Genomic DNA, 21,114 nt, shown 5'->3' with positions numbered 1-21,114 from the left:
TATCTACCCTCTCCCCATCTGTCTAGTACTCCACCTTTCTTTAAAAAATTCAGAAACTTGGCCTTCACAGGCCTCTGTGGTAGAGAATTCCACAGGTCACCACCCCCGGGTGAAGAAATTCCGTCTCATCTCAGTCCCAAATTGCTTGTCCAAGAACCCAAGATTGTACCCCTCATTCTGGACACTCCAGTCAGGTGAAAAAATCTTTTCTTATCTCCTGAAGAGTCTTTGACCTGAAACATGCTCTGTTTCTCTTTCTACAGATGCTAATTCCCTTGCTGAGTGTTTCGGACACTTTGTCTTTATTTCAGACTTCCAGCATCTGCAGTTTTTTTTTATTTTCTCTCTGCATACAAGACTGTCCAACTCTGTCAGAATTTCATACATTTAATGGGATCTCCACTCATTCTTCCAAATGCAAGTGAATATTATTCAACTCAATTTTGCCTCATATGGCAGTCCTGCCACCCAGAAATTAGTGTGTAGAAACTTCACTGTGCTCCATCATTGGCAAGGACATCTTAGGTAAGAGGATCAAAAGTGTGCATAATACTCCAAGTGTTGCCTCACTAAGGCCCTGTATAATTGTAGCAAGACACCTTTGTTTCTGTACTCAAAACTTCTTGAAGTGAAGGCCAACATACTATTTACCTTTTTAACTCCTTGTTCATCTCCTTTTAGTGACTAGTGTACAAGGACACACAGATCCTTTTGTTCATCAACATTTCCCAGTCTCTCTCTATTTAAATAACACTCTGCCTTTCTGTTTTTCCCACCAATATAGACAATTTCACATTTATCTATGTCATACTGGGCATGCCATGTAATCACCCACTCACTCAACTTGTATAAATTGCCTTGAAAGTTTCTTTGCACCTCCTCACATTCCCATCCAGTTCTGTATCATAGGCAAACTTAAAAATATTATATTCAGTCCCACATTCAAATCATCGAAGTGTATTGTGATTAGATTGGGTTCAAGCACTGATTCCCTGAGGTATCTGGCCACTGCCTGCCACCCTGAGACAGTCCCGTTTATTCCTACACTGTCTTCTGTCTGCCAACTAATTTTCTCCCCATGCCAATATATTACCCCAAACCCATGAGCTTTCATTTTGCAGTCTATCCTCTCAGAAGGGACTTAAAAGCCATCTGAAAATCCAAATGCACTACATCCATTTGTTTTCTCTTATCAATTCTACATGTTTTAAAAATTCCAGTATTCATAGATCCATGCTGACTTTGTCTAATCCCATTGTTATTTAATGAATCCTGTTATCATATCCATTTTCTTTGCAACTCATGTTAGGCTAACCTTTCTCTGGTTGCTCCCTTCTTTTATAATTGATGTGGTTATACTTGTCATCCTCCAATTAACAGGAATTGTTCCATAATCTAGAATTTTGGAAGATGACAACCAATGTACCCACTATTTCCATGGCTAGCTCTTTCAGTACTCTGAGATGCAGATTATCAGGCTCTTAATATTTTCCAGAACATTTTTTTAAACTAATGTTAATTTCCTTTAATTGCTCCTCTTCCTCAGACTTCCCCGCATTTCTGGGAGCCAACATGCATCCACATGTAGAATATTACAAGTACTGGCAAAAGTCAGTGAGAAAGGAGATTTACTCTTAATGCACACATTATGGCACAAAATAGCATTGCAGAACCTTAGTGCATAGGTCTCAAGGGTAGTTGCTGTGAAGGAAGTGCATTTCCATAATCAACACTGTCACTGAGCTTGTTTAGTGTGTTAATTAAGCAGCCCCACTTCACTCCCATCTATTTTGCATTAATTTTATTCTACTGGACTGTGTTTGAAATAGGAATATGGTAATTGATGTATATTACTGATCCTCTTTTTTTTAAAACCAAGAAATATACTGACTGTTTTATACCTTACAAATGACATGAAAGAAATGTGCTGTCAGAACATGCCTGTATTGTAGAGGAGAATAAGATTCTGAGGAGCTAGGTTCACATGTCCTCACACGTCCTCACAAGCTAGTCACCTCTTAAAAATAACTTCTTGCTTAAGCAATATAATAGTCACTTCTCTTAAGCAATCATTTGCTCTCATTTCAGTACATGTCAATAGAGCTGAAACATTTTTTTCATAAAAGAATTACCAACTAATGCTGCAAGAACGTTTAGTTTTATGTAGCTTTCAAAATCACACTTTGCTGCTGTGCCCAAGGGGGAAAAGAAGTAGGTTATTCACTCTATGCAGTTCTAGTTTACAGCTCTGGAAATTATGGGTGATTTCTATTAACTTTACAGAGCTGTATAATTATAGTTGTGTTACAACTGGAACTGACACTACAGAGCCCAAAACAGCCATCACCTCAATGGATAGCAGAGTAAAGTATCTCACACTCACAACCACCTCCAACTTCCTATTCCCAACTTCCATGTTTCTAATTTTTTTTTACATTTTTCTATTTACTTTGGACCCTAGGTTTTATTGCTTAAGGAATCTTTGCTTCAGTGCCTCCAAGAGTTTTTGTTGTTAGTTTTCTGTTGTTCATGTCCACCATGGTATTGATGTACAGTGCAGCAGAAATTCAAATAAATTAACAGATTAGTATGTTTTGAGCTGTGCTAAACTTTGTAATTAACTATCATTTGTAATGTCAGCAAATTAGTATCCATGTTGCAAAAGCATAGGGCCCAAGAATCCAATAAAATTTAATGGAAATGGATTGTGTGGTTAAGACTTCCTTTTTAAGTTTCATATTTTAGGAAAAATGTTGCAAGTAAGATTTATTTTGTTCAGGATTTGCTTTTTATTTTGGGCACCCATTTTGCATCCTAGCTCATGACCAGCGAATAACTTGGCAGAAAGTTCTCCGAGAGTTATGCCTCAAATGGTTCAAACTCAACTCTGAGTAACTCAACACTTTATCTTGGCTGAAGTTTCACTATCACAGGTGTCAGCTTTCAGATGCAAAATATGCCATGGTACCAGCATGGAGCAAGAGCATTCTTCCATTGACCTGACCAACATTTATCCCTCAGCTAACAAAGCTAAAGGAGATCAACTGATCACTTCTCATTGCTGCTTGCAGGACCTTGGATCATGCACATTGTTACCCCTGGGTTATGACAGAGATTATACTTCAGAAACCACTTCATTGGTTGTGAAGCATTTTCATTAGACAACATACAAGGTGGAGGGATAAAACCCAAATTAATTTCAGTGTAATTTCAAAACATTTTACCTGAAGTTTCGGAATGGTGTAGATAGTTCAAAACATTTACGATCAACGTCTTTGACTGTTGCCACATTTGTGTGTACCATTGTAATACCAACTCCAGCTTTAAAATCCTTTAAAATAAAAAAAATAGCATTTATTTTCAAATATAACTCAATGGTTATCTGCATCTGATCAACCATCTATTTCAAAAACGATAAATAAAGTTCACCATTTGTTCCAATAGATCGGGCAGCTCTGTTCAAGCTACATTGCTGAGGCTACTTCCAGAGTTAATGAACATGACAACAGTGCATCCAAAACATGGTACAATTGCTGAGGAAAAGGATCAAAACCCAGTTTCTTGATGCAACTCACCAAGGGTATAATGTTTTGGGACAACTGCAAGACAACATTTAACAATAGTCAGTAACCCAAATTACTTTTTTTCCTTGACACCATAGAAATTTATGTCCAGGTTAGATAACGTCCCATAACTCCAGCTTGGACTCTTTGAGATGCCACAGTACAGCCACGATAGGGAGGAGAGCAGCAAGGCATTTGTTCCAAAATTCTTTTTTTAAATAAATTAGTAATGAGCAAAGTATGGATTAAAAAAAAGGTACTTCTGCCTGTCAAGGTGCCATTTAGCTTCATACATGGAAGGAAGGAGACAAAACAAACATAACATCGGTCTGATCTGGAACCATTAGTAAATTTGGTTGTCAGAATATAATACCTCTAAAAAAGGATAGACAAAATGGAAGGAGGTATCCCCATTAATAAGAGGAGTGATGAAGATAAATGTCACCAAAACAAAGATTTCAAAGAGTTAATATAAAACTTCAATTTGGAGTTTGAAAACGAGATGCCTCATTTGAAGCTTATTATATGAATCAACATGAAATGAGTTAAAGCAGCTTACGGATGAGCATAGGATTGTAAAATATGCATTTTTCAATTTTTGCAAACCAAATACATTTCTACAAGCCAGAACTAATAAAAATAAATGTCACTTGACCACAAAGTTTCAGGAGGACAACAGCCATAGCAGTACAATGATCAAGAGGCTAGAAGGATTCTGGTCATGTTTATTGTTCCTTTTAAAGGTTCCTGTTCATTATTGTTACTTTCATATACACGTGTTTACTGTTTGTAATAGTAATCCAAAGGAAAAAAGTTAAATTAAATGCAATTCTGTAAATAGCACTCATCTGGAAATTGTAAGTATGGGTATTTCAATAATGCCTTGATCCTAGAGAAAAATAGAGAGAGTGCACGTGTGTGCATGTCTATAAGCTGTTATTTAAGGCAAAAAAATGCCACACAAAAATCATAATGTGATCCACTGTTAGGTTCTAAATTACCCAAAGCTTATTAAGTGGACCAAAAGGTTCATTGGGAAAGATAGATGGGAAAATCAGATTGAATGATATGACAGTGAATAAGGAGTAGCAAATAATTAAAAACACAAATTTATTTTAGAAAGAAACTTTTGAGGCACTGTATCGACTTCAGATTGTAAACCACACATGGACCACACCTGGCTAAAAGCCATTGACACTGTGGTTCATTCTTCATTTCACCGAATCAATGAGTGTAAGGAAGTCAGCAATGAGTGAAAAATAGAGAAAATACAAAAGTATAACTAACTTAACCCTTAAGGCTCAAAAAAATTATGGAGATTTACATCTTGAAAGGGCCAAACAACAAATTGCGGAAAATACCATGTTAATTGGCTATCAATGCTAAATTCTCTACAAACTGAACAAACGATTGTTGATCATTTTGGACTTTCTCCGCAACATATCCCAGAGCCACGTTAACGAGATTTTCTTTGATAGCCCATCAACTATTGGACAACAAGCACATCCAAGCACAACCATGTGGTCCCGGGGTGATTACGTCTAAATAATCAGGTACGCCAAAAACGCTTATCTAGAGAACAACCTGCACAATATCACACAGAACAATTTGTTTCTGAATTGAATGAACCATATTGAGTGCAAGGAATTGAATGCTTAATTGATGCTGCAAATTATAATAAGTTGAACTGTTTCAACTTACCTGTTCACTTTTATAAAGCCAAACTTTGCTGCCTCTCAATACAACATATATTTTGGCTTTGTAGCCCCTTAGTTCCAGAGAACCATACTTGTCAGCCATAACAGTGGAATGACTATTCAGGTGTGAAAGGACACTGGAGTCTGACTTCAATGCATTTAAAATTGTGTCAATCCAGTCATCTCTATCACCTGTCAAAGAAAGTCACAGAAGTTCACTTTGGCTGATCCAGGCATATTATTCAAAATACTTATTGACTTTTCAGAAGAAATACATTAAACATTGAGTTTTAGAAGAAATGTGGGTAGGCAGGAATGGAAATTAAGAACCAAATGTTGTGTTTAAAGTCCACACTTTTCTTTACAAACTTACAAAAGATAAAAACAGTTAATGATAGAGAAGATAATGATTGGAGGAACCATAAATGATGCTGTGATTATAATATGTGGAAGTAGTTGTACTCCTGAAATGCTGATAGATAAACATTTTAGCATACGTTACCAGTTTTACTCTACTGTGGAGTCAACCTCATGTCTCACCTCCATGACTTGTACACCTTTGCATTTTTATTTTTCTTAGTTTTTTTTAAAGAGTGAATATAATAATACTTAATAGTTTATGCTGAACAGATACAATCCTCCTCCATTCTCTCTCCATTTTTTTTGGATAAGAAACAACAGACAAGGGTGCATTATTGAAATGAAGGAGTAATTGGGATTACTACAGCACATGCCACAGATAATGGCATCCATGGAGGATCCATGTGTCAGTAGAGTTGCTTAAGTCAGCATATGGATGAGTGCAGCGAACATACACAGGAAATATGTGGACAAGGCAGGTCATGAGCTGAATCAATACAGAACACTGAGTTGATTCCAGCACTGACATTTTACAGCTCAAGGCAAAAGCTAACATCTCCCACTTGCGCGCACACACACACAGAAGCTCAATTTACAGATCTGAATGCCAACTCAGTAATCTCTCTCCCATCCCACCATCAGCTGTTTGAAATGCAGTATTTGCAAGCTGGTTTGTGGTAAATTTCTTCTGGCATTTGAAGAACCCATCCAACTGTGGTGTTGCCAGTAGAACAGCTGTCTCATAGCTCCAGCTAGCTGGATTCAATCTTAACCTCTGGATTAGAATAGTTTTTTTTTCTCTCTCTTTTTTCCCACCCCATTTCTTTTTCCCTTTTCCTTGGAGCAGACTCGATGGGCCGAATGGCCTGCTTCTGCTCCCTTATCTTGTGATCTTGTGATCTTGTATGTTTGAAGTTTGCATGCTCTCCCTGTGACCGTGTGGGTTTCCCCCTGCCTTCCCCCCCACCCCTGAAAGCTCCAGTTTCCTCTCTCGTGCCAAAGACATGAAGGTTGGCACGTTAATTGGCCGCTATAAATTGCCCCTATTGTATGGGTGAAGAGTAGAATCCGGGGTCAGTTGATGGGAATGCGAGAGAATAGAATGGGATTAATGCATGTTTAGTGTAAATGGGTGCTAGATGGTCAACATGGACTCAAGTGGGCAGAAGGGCCTGCTTCTGTGCTTTATGACCCGATGACTGTGCATTGCCTGTGACCACATCCTGAACTCCTGCTTCACCACTCGCTGTTTGCTTTACCTTTCTTCACTCATTGAGAGACTATTTGGTCACAATGCAAAGCAGAAGTCTCTAAAAAGAACACTGCAAAACAAAATTATAATTGAAGTCTTCTCAAAGTGCATGGAAATCAACTAATCAACCTTATGTATTCTTTGAGTGCCACTACTCCACATGGTGGCTGAGCAGCGAGAGCTGCTGCCTTACAGCCCGAGGGAACAGAGTTCAATCCTCACCTTGAGTAATGTCTGTGTGGCCCTGGGTGTTCTGGTTTCCTCAAACATCACTGTGCTGGTAGGTTCATCAGCTACTGCAGGCTAACATTTAGCATAGGTAAGTGGCAAAAAATTAAAAAGGGACGTTGATGGGCTTGGGTGAGAGGAAACAGTGGGGCTACAGAAAAATGAGGAGTGGGGAATGGGTCTGATGTGTGTTAGTCTGCTGGGAGCCAGCATGGACCAGATGAGCTGAATGGCCCCTTTGTATGTCATATTAAGAAAGGACGGCAGTGCCTACTTTCCCTATGCAAAGGTAACCTGGTGACTGACAGAAGGCTGCAGACTTCCAGTAGAGGAGATTGCAGATGGTCAGCAGCAGGCTGTGGCATCTTGATATAGGAAGCAACTGTCTGAGATAACTGGTTTCAGTGGGGTGGGGTGTAGCAGAGTGATGGGGATTTGGTGAGCAAGGGGGGAGGGGTGGCAACCTGTACTTGCCCCAGCCTAAGCGCATCTCCCTTTAACCCAGTGCAGGCGAGCTTTTTCCAGAATTAGCTACTTACACTGTTGACCCCTGATGTGTGCAGCCAATCAGTGGCACCAAGTTTGCATTCAGTGGTTAGAGAAACCAAATTAGCAGGCAGTATAAACTTCATAGGCCTGCTGCATTGTCACCAACAGACCCAGGTCAATTGCACATCATAACCTTCACTTCCGTTTTCTGAGAGAGAGGTCTATCAAATCTCTTCCCCGAGTGTGCAAATCATTTTGTGGACTACTGGATGCTTCACTTCATATTCTTTCCTTGGAAATCGAGAAAAGTTTGAAGGTGGCTATCGAGCTAATTTGGAAGCCCCTTATTATCACATTGACATAAGACGCATCAAGTAAAAGTTGGCTCTACCCCATTCCCTAGTGCTGCAGTGAATATGAGATCATGAGCTCAAACCCTGCTCTGGAACTGAAAACCATGTTTCTGGACTCTAGACACAAGTGTGCTTCCTCTGAGCTACTGTACCCAACTGTATCACCCTAGAGGCTATCCATGCCCTTTGTATCTTGAAAGGAACTGGGAACTACATAATAGGCAGTGAAAATCCAGACACTATTTCTTCTAATAAAATTTGGACCAAGATCTGCGCCATCATCCTACTCGATGAATATTATGAGAGGGGATTTGAAAGCCTTGCTTATTTAATATTTTCACTAACATTCCACACCATCTCAGCAGACTACATTACATGCTCAAATCCTTGAGTGGATGTGAATCTGCAGAAGCAAGAATGTCAAAACCAAATCAAACAGATTAAGACTGCACATAAGGCACACATCTTCAAGTATGGCACTCCCCTCTAATTTCAATTAAGCTTCTGTTTGCTGCATGCACATTTACTAACAATCTTGCTTAATCCACAAGGAGAAACTGAATTGCTTTCCACGATAATTGCTCATTGATTTTAATGGCATGCATATTAAGAAGTGGTAGATATTTGATCTGTTCCCCACAATAAATCATAGCCAACACCAAGAACTCTATTTCCCACTGCATTGTCTCAGTCCATGGTGCAATACACTGAAGTATCACTGTCAGCAACATTTTTATGCTAAACAAAATAAAACACTAATTTTAACAATTAGTTATCTACTGGGTGGAAATAAATCGACACTTCAGTTCAAATTCACATTTTGTTTAAAAGTGAATAGATGTGGGCAAACCCAGAGAATAAATGCCACATGCAGTGTGAAAGCTACTATTCAATTAAAATTGTTAGGCAGCATACTGTTCAATTAAGGTCAAGAACTCAGGATATACTACTGGAGGAATGAATCCTGTGCTAAAATGTGACATTGCAATGTGGCAAATACAACTACTTAACAAGCAAGGTGACCTTGGTAGCATGGAATAGTTTGGCTTGGCCTGATATCAAGATACAGATATGTGGGCATATATTTCATACCAAATACAAGTATTTAAACTTTCTCTCCACTATCAGACATAGCCAGTTTTATGGTTGTGCTTGAAGCTGCAAAATGTAATCTGAACAACATGAATAACATGCAAGTTTATTTGCTACAATTCAAATTCTAGTACACTCTGGGATTCCTTATGGGAGAGATCCATTGCATGATACATCAGCGAGTTGGGCATTGTAGCTCATCATAAGGAATTTGACACATTGCTCAACACAATTAGAAGTTAGAGATCCATACTAAGATGCTCCAGAATTCCCAACTTCAACTGGACCATGTGAAAGAACATCACAGGAAATGAACTGGAATGCAGGACAAAATTAAATTGAATCAAGTCATCAGTGAATTGTTTCTAACATAAAGTAGAACAATTGTTCACTGGATAAATGTATTACTGGTGGGAAGGTAAAGGGAGGACGGGGTCAAGATGGGGTAGTTCCTGACTATTACAGATCAGTGGAAAGGTGCATAACATACACATGAGCATACATTTTGTTATGTGGATTCCCAATGGCAAGCCAAACTAACTAAACAACACTTTTGGATATGTTGCTTTCTTACCTTCTTTTTCAACCCTGAAAGTAAAAGTTCTGTTGAAGGAAACAATCTCAAATTTGTTGTCTCCCATTCGATGCACTGATTTCATTGAAGAGAGTGGAATTATTCCCTTTGAATACATTTCCTTTGATAGTGAGGAAAAAAAAGAGGGAAAAGAAAAGTAGAAACACATCAATCCATTGTATCTAAAGTCACAGTAAACATTTACGTTTCATGTCTGAAGCCACTGACTAGCATCCATTAATATCAACATAATGTTTGAGTCCGGCCTCTACAATCTCGGTCTGACAGAAATCAAACAATCAAGATAGGTTAATAAAGTAAAATTCAAGGTGAGTAAACTGTGGATCATTCTTCTTCATTTCAATTATTCAATATTTGATTTACAAACAGAGCTCTTTTTATCCCTTTGAAAACTTAATTAAGACTATTATTTTCAAATCTGATTTAAAGTCCACTCTGTAAAGTACCACTGATTAGATGGCTTGTTGTATCCAATTATAATTTATGAAACTACGCCTGCATCATCCTACTTGCTGACCTTTAATATAATTATATTGCTATCTCAATAAAGGTTAAATAAGCAGTCACCGATTTCAGAGGGAAAATATTTTCACCCTCCACTTTCTGCCATCATCAATCACAAAACAGAGTCTCTCCTTTGCAATGAATATTACAAATCAATTTATAAAACACTTCAATTAATCATTTTGATAATCTTAAACACTTTCTTTTATATTACATTTGGAACAATGATTTATGATACAAATGCTGCCACAACTCAATAAGTACAATATTTGACATTAAATATATAATTGGCATTGGACTAATTTCACAGGAAAGTTGGAATATGTCCAATTTCAAATTCCTTCAATTGTTCTTTAAAACACACCTTTACCACAAGTCTTATGACAGTTCAAGTTACAGGAAAACCTCCAAATATTTATTGCTAGAGGACTAGTTTTGCTTTTTGACCAACCACCCTCACTTTGACAATGCAATGAAAAATGATAGTAAACAGGTTTAAACAAAGCTCCATTACTCCAAATTATAAAAGGAAAATGGCATCGATAAATGATGGAAAAAGAAATTGCCATTTCTCATATCATAAAGAGATTTGTTTGTTCTCAGTTTGATGGAACGACTTGCCCACCTCATGAATCTGACAAGAACAGTATTGTTTTCTCTCTAAACCCCAATCACTATTATGCTCGTTACTGTGTGCCAGTGAGTAGGGAAGAAAGCTCGCAAAGGGGTGTGGTGATTGAGCAATGCACTAAAGAAAGAATAATAAAAAAAGACAAACCATTACAGTCAATATGGAAAGTATAGGAAAATGCAAGGATAGATGGTACTTAATGGCACTACAAAATTGAAAGAATGAACTGTTATAAGACTATTGAACAGTCCCCTAGTACGATAAGATGGACTCTTGACCTCGCGATCTAACTTTTTATGGCTTTGCACCTTATTGTCTGCCTGCACTTTCTGTGTAACTGGAACACTTTCTTCTGCATTCTCTTATTATTTTCCCTTGTACTACCTCAATGTACTAATGTGATGAAATGATCTGTACGGACAGCATGCAAAACAAAGTTTTTCACTGTACCTCAGTACATGTGACAATAATAAACCAATTTACCCTAACATCAGTAGTACAGAAAACGCTGGAATCTATAAAGGAAGCTGTTATAACAGAACACCTTGCAATGAATAACAGGATGGAACGAGTTATCATAGATTTGTGAAAGGAAAATCATATTTGACTAACCTGCTGGAGCTCTTTGAAGATGTGACTAGTATAATAACCAAGGGGGAACCAGTGGATGTGGCATATTTAGAGTTTCAGAAGGTTTTTAAATAAGGTGCTGCACAGGAGTTCAGTCAACAAGATCAGCGCACACAGAATTAGAGACAATGTAGGGCATGGACTGAGAATCAGTTATCTGGTGGAAAGTAAAGAATGGGAATAAGTGGGTTGTTCTTAAGTCAGCAGGCTATGTCTAATGGGGTACTGCCAGGATTATTGCTTGGGCCCCAGCTATTTATGATCTATATAAACACTTTGTCCAAGCTGACCAAATGTCATATTTCTAACTTTGCTGATGATATTAAACGTGCTGAGATTGTGAGTAGAGAGAGTGTCAAGTGACTTCAAGGGGATATAGACAAACTAAGTGGATTATAATTGCAGTCTGGAGTTTGCAAGCTTACCCTGTGACCTCCTGGGTTTCCTGGTTTCATGTGGGATGGTAGGATAATTGGCCACTGGAAATTACCCTGAGCACAATGGGGAGGTAGAATTGGTAGGTACATGGGGAGAACAGATCACAGGGAAAATTAATGGAAGAATTGGCACAACATTGTGGGCCGAATGGCCTGTCCAGTGCTGTACTGTTCTATGTTCTCTGTTAATGAGATTGCTCTTTGAGCAAGCATAAATTCAATGGGCTGAACAGCTTCCTTCCATGTTGTAAGTAAATGTGGAAATATATGGAGAATATTATGTGGAAAAATATGAGGTCATCTACTTTGGTGCACCAAACAGAAAAGCCGAGAATTTTTTTTTTAAGTAGTGAGAGATTGGGTCTGCTTGTACACAAATTCATTGAAAGCAAAGATGCAGGTGCAACGAGGGATCAGGAAGGCAAATGATAGTTGAGTCTTTATTATGGGAGGAGAATAAAAGTGCAAGGAAATCCTACTGCAAGTACATTGTATAGCTTTTGCCTCCTTACGCAAAAAAGGATGTAATCATAGAATTACAGTAGTTAAGGTTCAGTTGACTAGTTTTATGAATGGCAGGTTTGCCATAGAGGAGGGATTGAGTAGATCAGGGCCACACTCTCCAGAGATTAGAAGAATGAGAGGAAATATCAACGGAAGTTACAAAATTATAAAGAACTGGATGCAAGGAGGATGGTTCCCTTGGCTGAGAAGTCTACAACTTTGGGTCACAATATCAGAATAAGGGATAAGCAATTTTGGACTGAGACGAGGAGAAAATTCCTCATGGATCATGGTGAGTATTTGGAATTCTCAACCAAGATGAGTGTGGAAGCTCAGTCATTGTGTTAATTTAAAATGGAGATTGATAGATGTCCAGATATTAAGGAAATCAAGGGATATGGAGGAAAAGCTAATAAAGATCAACCACGATCTTGATGAATGGTTCTAAGGGTGGGATGGCATACTTCTGTTCCTATAATTAGGTTCTTATTTTGATCTGTTCAGATTATTGTATGAGCTATTACAATGTGAGGAGATGGAGCATCACATGAAGGTTAGTTTTGAACAGCTGGCTTAAATGCAGCAGTAAAATGTGTTAAGCATTAACTGAACATTAAAAGGATCACCTCACCTTCCATTCTCCATCAGTGGTCCACATAGACTACATTCATTTCCACAAACACAAATCAGTGCTTGTATACTCGTAACTATTTCATGTAATATCTTTATAACAATGGCGAAAATTGAGTAAATAATCTTTAAGAAAATATATTTTGAGATGCAAATTATAAAACAGAAAGTGCTGGAAATACTTAGCAAATTAGAAAGCTTCTATAGTGTGAATAACAAATGAAACATTTTTGATAAATTAACTAACTGACAATTGCTGTCAGACTTGCCAAGTATTTACAACATTTAGTGGTTTATCTCAGATTTTCAGCATGCACATTATTTTGCTTCTGTACAGGGTTGGTTAGTTTATAAGTTTGGTGAAATGCTTAGAAAAGTTTTTGTCCTTGACTTGTAATTTTCATTTACAAACCAGAAATTATGTTCAAAAGCCATTTGAAATTTAAGGAATATTCCTAAACCAGTGCAATCAGCAGAAGCTTTCTATGTATGCCAGTTGACAAGGCCAGTTTTACAAGTGAGAGCTTATGTAGGCACAGCGACAAAAGATTCAGGAAAGCACAAGTGCAAATGACTTGGGGTGTAACCTATATGCACATAATCTTTTGCAATGGTTCAATGAATTATGCTGGAATTGGGAGCAAAGCTAATAGAAACTCCACCTGGTCAATTCAACTTCTCTTCTACCCCAAAATATATGAAGGGAACATCCTTTTACCATACACTAAAGAGAATATGTTTACCATAATTGTTACTGAAAATTCGTTTGTATGCACACAATAAACTGAACCCTTGGAGGTGTCTTGCAAATAAAATGTAAAGGCTAAAAATCTAAAACTTTAGCACTGCTGGAAAAATTTTTTTGACCTCAAAAAGCAAAAATACAGGTTAACGTTTCAAACAGCTTCTCCCTACCCAATGGAGATATGATAAAATCTTCTATCTCCAAATGCTTTTTTCCATAATCAATATTTCATTTACCAACTAATACAGTCTTAACTCACCACCACCAAGCCCCATCAGCATAACCATAACATTTTATTTTAATTATCTGGTTAAAACTGAATTAGGTGCAATACATTATAATCCTTTTCCTTCAAAGAAATGCACTACAGATTTTTCCCCCTAATTTACTAGCTACAGTTGGGAGAGAGATAAACAATTACCTTGATTTTTTTTAAAACGCTTCTAACATCAAAATTCTTTATTAAAATCAAATTGTGCATTTCTCTTAAATGTCATTTTTCCCTTGTGTCGTGAAGTATCTTGCATTAAAACATCTTAATACATAGGAACATCACCGATACTAATCCAATGAAACATCGCCCTTCAAACAAACAAAATGGCACTCAATCTCACTTCAACACATATTTATGCAGCCTCATAGCATTGGAAGGCCTGAGATGCAGCAACAATTATTCATTAAAAAGACTGATTTCAAGGCAGCACAAGAGTGTGTACGCTTGTGACAAGTGGCTCTTTAAGTCTCAGGGTACCAGAGTTAGCAGCAGCTTACTGCTTGCATTACAATGTGGTTGCAGGCAAGCTCTTTCAACTAGAGGCAATTTGAAACTAAGAATTCTGCCTGACCAATATTGAAAACAAATCTTTACCAAGACTATGAAACTGAAATGTAGATTAACAATCAGCTAGATTTAATTGTTTTTAGATTGGAGTAAACAAGAAAGTTTTTTTTTACTTTGAGCTTATCCAGTTCTGATTATATCACAAATAATACAGCTACGTAAATGCAAGAAGCTGCAAGAGTCCCATACTAGATTGAACTCGTTGCTGGCCACTTACATTCTTCAGTGAATAACATCACAGAACAGACGACCTTACTGCTGTCTTAAACTAGAGGTTGTAAATCAGTGAAAAGCTTCCCATTGTTCAAAAACCTCTAAAGGCATTGACAAAATATCAAGCTGTAATACCACCAGAATAAACCATTGTCCAGATTTGCAAGAGTCTTTTATGGTTCAGCTTTTGTCAACCATTTAGTTCTGGACTACTCAATATACTTTGGAAGACTAACAAAATAAAAATCAATATCTGTGCTTTATTTTGCTCCTTTCCTTCCATTAGCCACTGTGGACAGAACATCATCCCAGCAACAAGATAAGAGATCAGCTCAAAGGCATCTTCCACAATCACCGATAATTCTATAGGTTTAACCCACCAGGAAAGTACATTTGAATAGCTGAAGTAGTTAATTCACCAAACCCCATCCAATCAGTTTTATTCATTATTTTACCATCTAAAATGAGCAAAGCATGGCTTACAAGAACATTCATTCCCTTTCAATGTACTTTCAAAAAAAAGGAAACTGGTTTATATTTATTTCCATTAATTGAGCTCAAAGAATGTTCCATCAAAATGTCATTTGTTTCACAACTCTGGATACATTGAGCAGATTTTATCAGATGCAAAAAAAATTGCTAAAGCAGCAATGTGAAAGCACTTCACAAATGCCTTTTCAGTTACTGAAATTCAGCCTGAAGCAGCATCATGAGGTTGTGCAGTATCATGGAAAAGCTTACAAAATGTTTATTCCATGGTATTTGCAGACATCTACTGGAAAAATAGTGCAATTACAGCTGTCTTTTTCTCGAGAGTTCCTTCTGTTGCCACAAGTAGAGCAAAATGATACACTGCGGCTGGGAAAAACAAGGCTCCTTGTGAAAATCAGACATCAGTCATACAGGATGTTGCCACCTGTACTACTTGGAGATGAATCATAGGATGTAGTTGTTGTCAAGATTGGAAGAGCACCCATGGTCCCAGGACCAACATAGACAAGGAAAATTGATTAAACTGTTCAAATGAAATCTAGAAACTAATCTAGAAACTCGATGGCACCTAAAAATGGGGCAGGAGTGTCAAGTATGCATTTTTTTTTACATGACCCCATGTGATACATTTATATTGTTGCAATGATGTTGCAACTGCACTGATTGCACTGGTTCTGCCATCACCAGTACATGAATCAGGATTCTCTGACAACAAGGGGTTAAAAATAGCAGTGACGCACAGCTACTGGTTGCCATGAGACCAGCTGGTTCTTAGTATCTCACACCTCTGGAAGACACTGACCTCTTCCCGTATACTTGGTCAAATGCAGAACCCAAAGATGTCCTGAAGGTCAAGTGCCAGTGCATTGAACTGGCTGTACCATCACAAGACAGACCGCTGAGCCCAGCAGAACAACAATGACATGTTGAAGAGAGAATCCACATATAATTTTCATGCAACACAGTTTTACACCAGGGAGAGCAGTTACACAGTGACCCATTCATCTGAATGAGGTCACCAGTCCTGCAGAAACAAGCTAAGTCTAGGTAAATGCTTTAATTACTTATTGGACTAACAGATACATTTAAGAACCGTTACCATATTCCTTCATGATGTAGGAGGAGGTCACTTCAGCCCATTGAGTTGATGCAGACTCACAGAGCAATCCCAAGTTCCAAATAATTTTCCCTTTACTTATTCTCTCCACAATTGCACCAACCTCCTCCTAAACTCTGCACATTTACAGTAGTCAATCAACCTACCAACAGTGGAAGGAAACTGGACTACCCAAGGTAAATCCACATGGTCACAGGAAGAACTTGCAAAGTCCACACAGACAGCACCAGAGGTAAGGATTGAACCTAGATCACTGGAGCCGTGAGGCAGCAACTCTATTAGCTGCCCAAATGTCCCACCCTAAAGGCATTTGACAGCTGATGAACCCACTCTATCAGATTCAGGAACTCTGCTTGTTGTGCTCCATAGATCCAGGAAGTGCAGATGCCACACGTGGTCAATCTGGGCAGCGAGCTGTCTGCAGAATAATCTGTCCCCATGAATGTCAACCAGCGCTTCTTAAAAGGAGCGTGCAATATGGCTCCAGGTAGCATGGAGTTTGCCCAGATTCAATACACCTGTTGGAAGAAATCCAGAGAAGAATCCCATATTTTCTGATCCTGTATTGGAGGCCCTTATTCCAGCTGGTGAATACAAGGAGGAGATTCTGCTTCCCCAAGAACTCGGACAACCTTCCAGGCAGCCAGTGGGAAATGATTGTAAGGGAGATCATTGAAAGAAGCTTTGTTCTCAGAACATGGGTGCAGAGTTTAATGTACAACAACCTCATCAGAGTTGTCAAAATCAGAATACCTCTCTCTTACTCTCTTTTCGAACTCCCAGCACATCGAGTCTCTGCCCCCACACTCTCCTAAAATAAGTGCACCAAACTTCAGGTCCACCATCTTATTCGCACAGATTACATCTTTACTACACCTCATTTACTTGGCATGATGTGCAAAAGCTTTGCCATTATAGGCAGCCACATTAGCCAAATACTTTGCTAGATTTTCACCAACACAGTTCAGTTCTGCTGGAGAAAACCTGACAACCCTTGAGGCAGGAGGCCAAGCCAACCTGAACACCCTCTCTCCTTCTGGAAGAAATCATATTGGCCATTACGGGCACTGGGAGAGTCATGGGAATGGCAGATGGCAATCTAGAAAATGTAGTCTATGTAGAATAGCCTTGACTCAATGGAAGAGGCACCTGTTATCTTTCAGGATGAAATCATGCCACATCATGCCAATTGTCTCAATGTCCTACTTAGCATCATATAGTCAGCGAACCCAGCCCACAGCACCCAATGCAGTTATACCCACAAGACCCATAGCAACTCAAGCCTGCACTCTAAAGCCATCTGAAGAGTCTTTAATGGATGCTCAGCCTTCCATCTGCCTAGATGTAGCCACCAAGTAAACAACCTTTGCAGGAAAACTGAGACAAAAGACAGGGACTAATGACTAATGCAAGAGTGGTAGCGAATTCATCCTCTTAATTATTAGATGCAGATGGAAAGCAATTTTTGACATAATTACATGTTGTTCTGACATTCAGGTTTGTGCTGTGAATGAAGGGAAGAAGCACTGGGGGTGGGGGGGGGGGGAGCGAAGGGAGGCTGTAGGTGGCAGTGGTAAAAGCTAAGCAGGTGGTATGTTCAGGAGCTAAAGTAACCTTGAGTGTGGTTTATATGATGAGCATGGTTCAGAGCTTGGGAAGCAGGGCACCAGCAGTTCATGCCATTCCCACTCTCCTGCAAGTAAGTCCTGGTGCCACACAGACAGAAAAGGGCTGGTCCCCTGTGATAATGAAGTACTGAAGCATGCAAAGAACAACTGCAAGACTAGAGACTCATGAGGGAAAAGAAGCTGATCCAAAGTTAAAGCTTCTTGGATAATTAAAACTTCTGAAGTTAAAATGAGACAAAGAAACAGGCTCATGAAAATTGTAAAGTTCTTAATCCAGTAGGGAAACCTAAATATAAATACTACAGAAGAGATGCAAAATAAGAGGCTGAAAGAAAACATACGGAACCCAAAGAATCTTTATAAATATATCGAGGAAAGAGATACTCAAAAGGTATGGTAGGGCGATGAGGGACAAAAAAAACATTCTAATGGAGGCAGGAGGCATAACTTTGGTCCCAAATGAGGACTTTTTAAAATCAGCTCCTTCAAGGTGTTGCCAATGAATCAGTACAGAAGGAGTTTGTAGCAATATTAAAAGTAACAAAAATAGATTTTAAAAAGATAGCATCTGCATAAAAAACAGATTTTAAAAGTGGAAAAGTCACATACTGAAGGGATGCATCAAATATTACTGAAGGAAGCAATAGAAATTGCTGAAGCTCTGGCAACACTCTTCTCATCTGCTTTGGATACAGAGGTGGTTCCAGAAGACCACAGCGTATTACACCCACCCTTCAAAGAGAGAAGGATAAACCCAGTAACTCTGCCAGTCAGCCTAATGCTGACAGTGGGAAACTGGTGGAGATATTTGGACTTCTGGGAAAGTATGACTAAATAAATTAATGCCAGGGCGTACTTTTTCAAAGGTAAATCATGTTATCATGTTTGGCTAATTTTATCGGCTTCTTTGATCAGGTCATAGGGAGGGTTGATGGGACTGACATAGTTGATGTGGTATATACAGCCTATCAAAAAGCATTGCCAGGGAATCAAATGGTTGATTTAACAGTCAAATTAAAGACTACAGAGTCTGGAGCATTGTAAATCCAAAATTTGCCGTTGTTCAAATGGCAATGGGTAATGGTGAACAGCTGGTTTACAAGCAGCGATATTCTTGACCTGGGTCACTGATCACTGATGTTAATTGACATAGAGGGCACAGGTTCAAACTCTGCAGCTTATGTGCAACTCAGAAACTAGGTAAACAATGAGCAAGGTTTCAGGCATTGATAACTTAACACACAGAGGTATCCAAAATACATCAGGCTAAATTAACTAAATGGTACGATATGAAGGAAGTGCCGGAACAGACAGTCCAATGGGCCCCCTTGAGAATAGCAGGACAAGTTGAGAAGACAGGTTAAAATGCTCATGGGACTTTGAGAGAACAAAAGGAAGTTATACCAAGCCTTTAACAAACGCTATCTAGGCTCCAAATGGAGCACACCACAAAAAGAACGTCAAGGTCTTACTGAGCATAGAAAGGAGATTAAAAACAGTACTAGAAATGAGTGACTTTGGTTATATACAGGCCTGGGAGAGTTACGGCTTTTCTCCTTAGAGAAGCAATGGTTAAAGGGGGTTATAGATGGGTTATAAAATCATGAACCTTTCTGCTTACATAAATAACCATAAACTGATTCCAGTAGCAGAATGATCAGTAATCAAAGGACACAGATTTAAGATGACTGGAAAAGGAATGAGGTGACATGTGACCTTTGCCACAGTTTGGAATGCACTGCTGAAAGGATAGTGGAAACAGATTCAACAATAAAAGGAAAACTGGATAAACGTTTGAAGGGGAAAATAATTGTAGGGTTTATGCTGAAAGAGGGGATGGTACAACAGGGCAAAATGACCTCTTTCTATCCTGTAGGATTCTTTATACCTGCACACAGTACGCTGGAGACTCCTTCCTGCACGTCAAAGGTTAGCGAGCTGGACCCCAGGCAGACCAATATCACAAAAGGCTCCTACAACAAGCGTGGAATCAACATTCAAAGACATTAATCAGTGTTTAGCAAATTACCTGAGGCTGCCCACTGATCGTCTAAGGAGCAGAATGAGCAATGAGAGTACATGGAGTCCTTGAGCAGCAGTTACATAGCTGAAAACTGGGCATATTCATCTTAAACAGAGCATGATGGAATTTACAGTGGCAGCTTCAGGAGGCATTTGATAAGGTGGTGCATCAAAAGTTATTGGGGAAAATAGAAACATGGTGAAGATAGAATGTTGGCTAACAGAAGGCAAAAAGAAGGCATAAATAGCTCTTTTTCTGGTTGGCGAAATATCATGAGCCGTGTCTTACAGGGATTGGTGCTGGGCTTCAAACTTTTATCGTTTATACAAATAGACGAAGGACTGAAGGTGTGGTTGATAAATTTGCTAATGACAAAAATAGGGAGGATAGTAAGAATTTTGAAGGATATAAGGAAGCTACAAAAGATAGAGATAGGTTAGGTGATGGACATAGATGAAGCAAATGGTGTTAAATGTGGGAAAATGTAAAATTGTCCATTTTGGCAAGAAAAAAACTCTAAAAAGCATTATCCAAATGCAGAGAAATTGCAGAGCTCCAAGATGTAAAAGGATCTGGGTATCCTAGTGTAACATTTGCAAATAGTTATTATACAGGTAAAGCAAGTAATTAGAAATGGTAATGGAATATTATGCTCTTTTGCTAAGGGAACTGAATACAAAAGTAGTGACATAATGCTTCTGTTTATATAGGGCACTGGTAAGATCACATCTGGTGTACTGCGTAGACTGTTAATGCACTGGAAGAAGCTCAGTGAAGATTTACAAGACTAATACCTGTAATGGACAGGGTATCTTATGAGGAGAGGTTGGACAGGTTGGGCTTGTATACAAGTGGAGTAGAGAAAAGCAGTAGGGTCATAATTAAGACATATGGGAAACTGAGGGGTCTTGCCAGGGTGGGCATGAAGAGCATGTTCCCTTGTAGAGGCCATTGTTTACAAATAAAAAGGTCATCGATTTAAGACGGAGATGAGGCAAATTATTTTTCTCTCAGAGGATTGAGAGTCTTTGAAACTCTCTTCCTCAAGTGGCAGCAGAAGCAGGGTCATTATTTTTATTTTAAAGCAGAG

At 38.7% G+C, this 21,114-nt stretch overlaps 1 protein-coding gene across 4 annotated transcripts in view; it reads right to left on the bottom strand.

Annotated features, from left to right (window-relative positions):
• The window catches only part of arap2 (ArfGAP with RhoGAP domain, ankyrin repeat and PH domain 2), a 286,956-nt gene that overhangs the window by 143,636 nt on the left and 122,206 nt on the right, over positions 1–21,114 (bottom strand). For all 4 annotated transcript variants that reach the window (XM_052039500.1, XM_052039491.1, XM_052039508.1 and 1 more), the window contains 3 exons: positions 9,609–9,729; positions 5,265–5,452; positions 3,225–3,331 (listed from right to left, as the gene is read on the bottom strand). In XM_052039500.1, the coding sequence (XP_051895460.1) occupies positions 3,225–3,331; positions 5,265–5,452; positions 9,609–9,729 (416 nt within the window). The remainder of the gene's footprint in view (positions 1–3,224; positions 3,332–5,264; positions 5,453–9,608; positions 9,730–21,114) is intronic.

This window comes from Pristis pectinata, chromosome 2, assembly GCF_009764475.1.
Source record: "Pristis pectinata isolate sPriPec2 chromosome 2, sPriPec2.1.pri, whole genome shotgun sequence".
Taxonomy (NCBI): domain Eukaryota; kingdom Metazoa; phylum Chordata; class Chondrichthyes; order Rhinopristiformes; family Pristidae; genus Pristis; species Pristis pectinata.
This window is presented reverse-complemented; position numbering and strand designations above follow the sequence as displayed.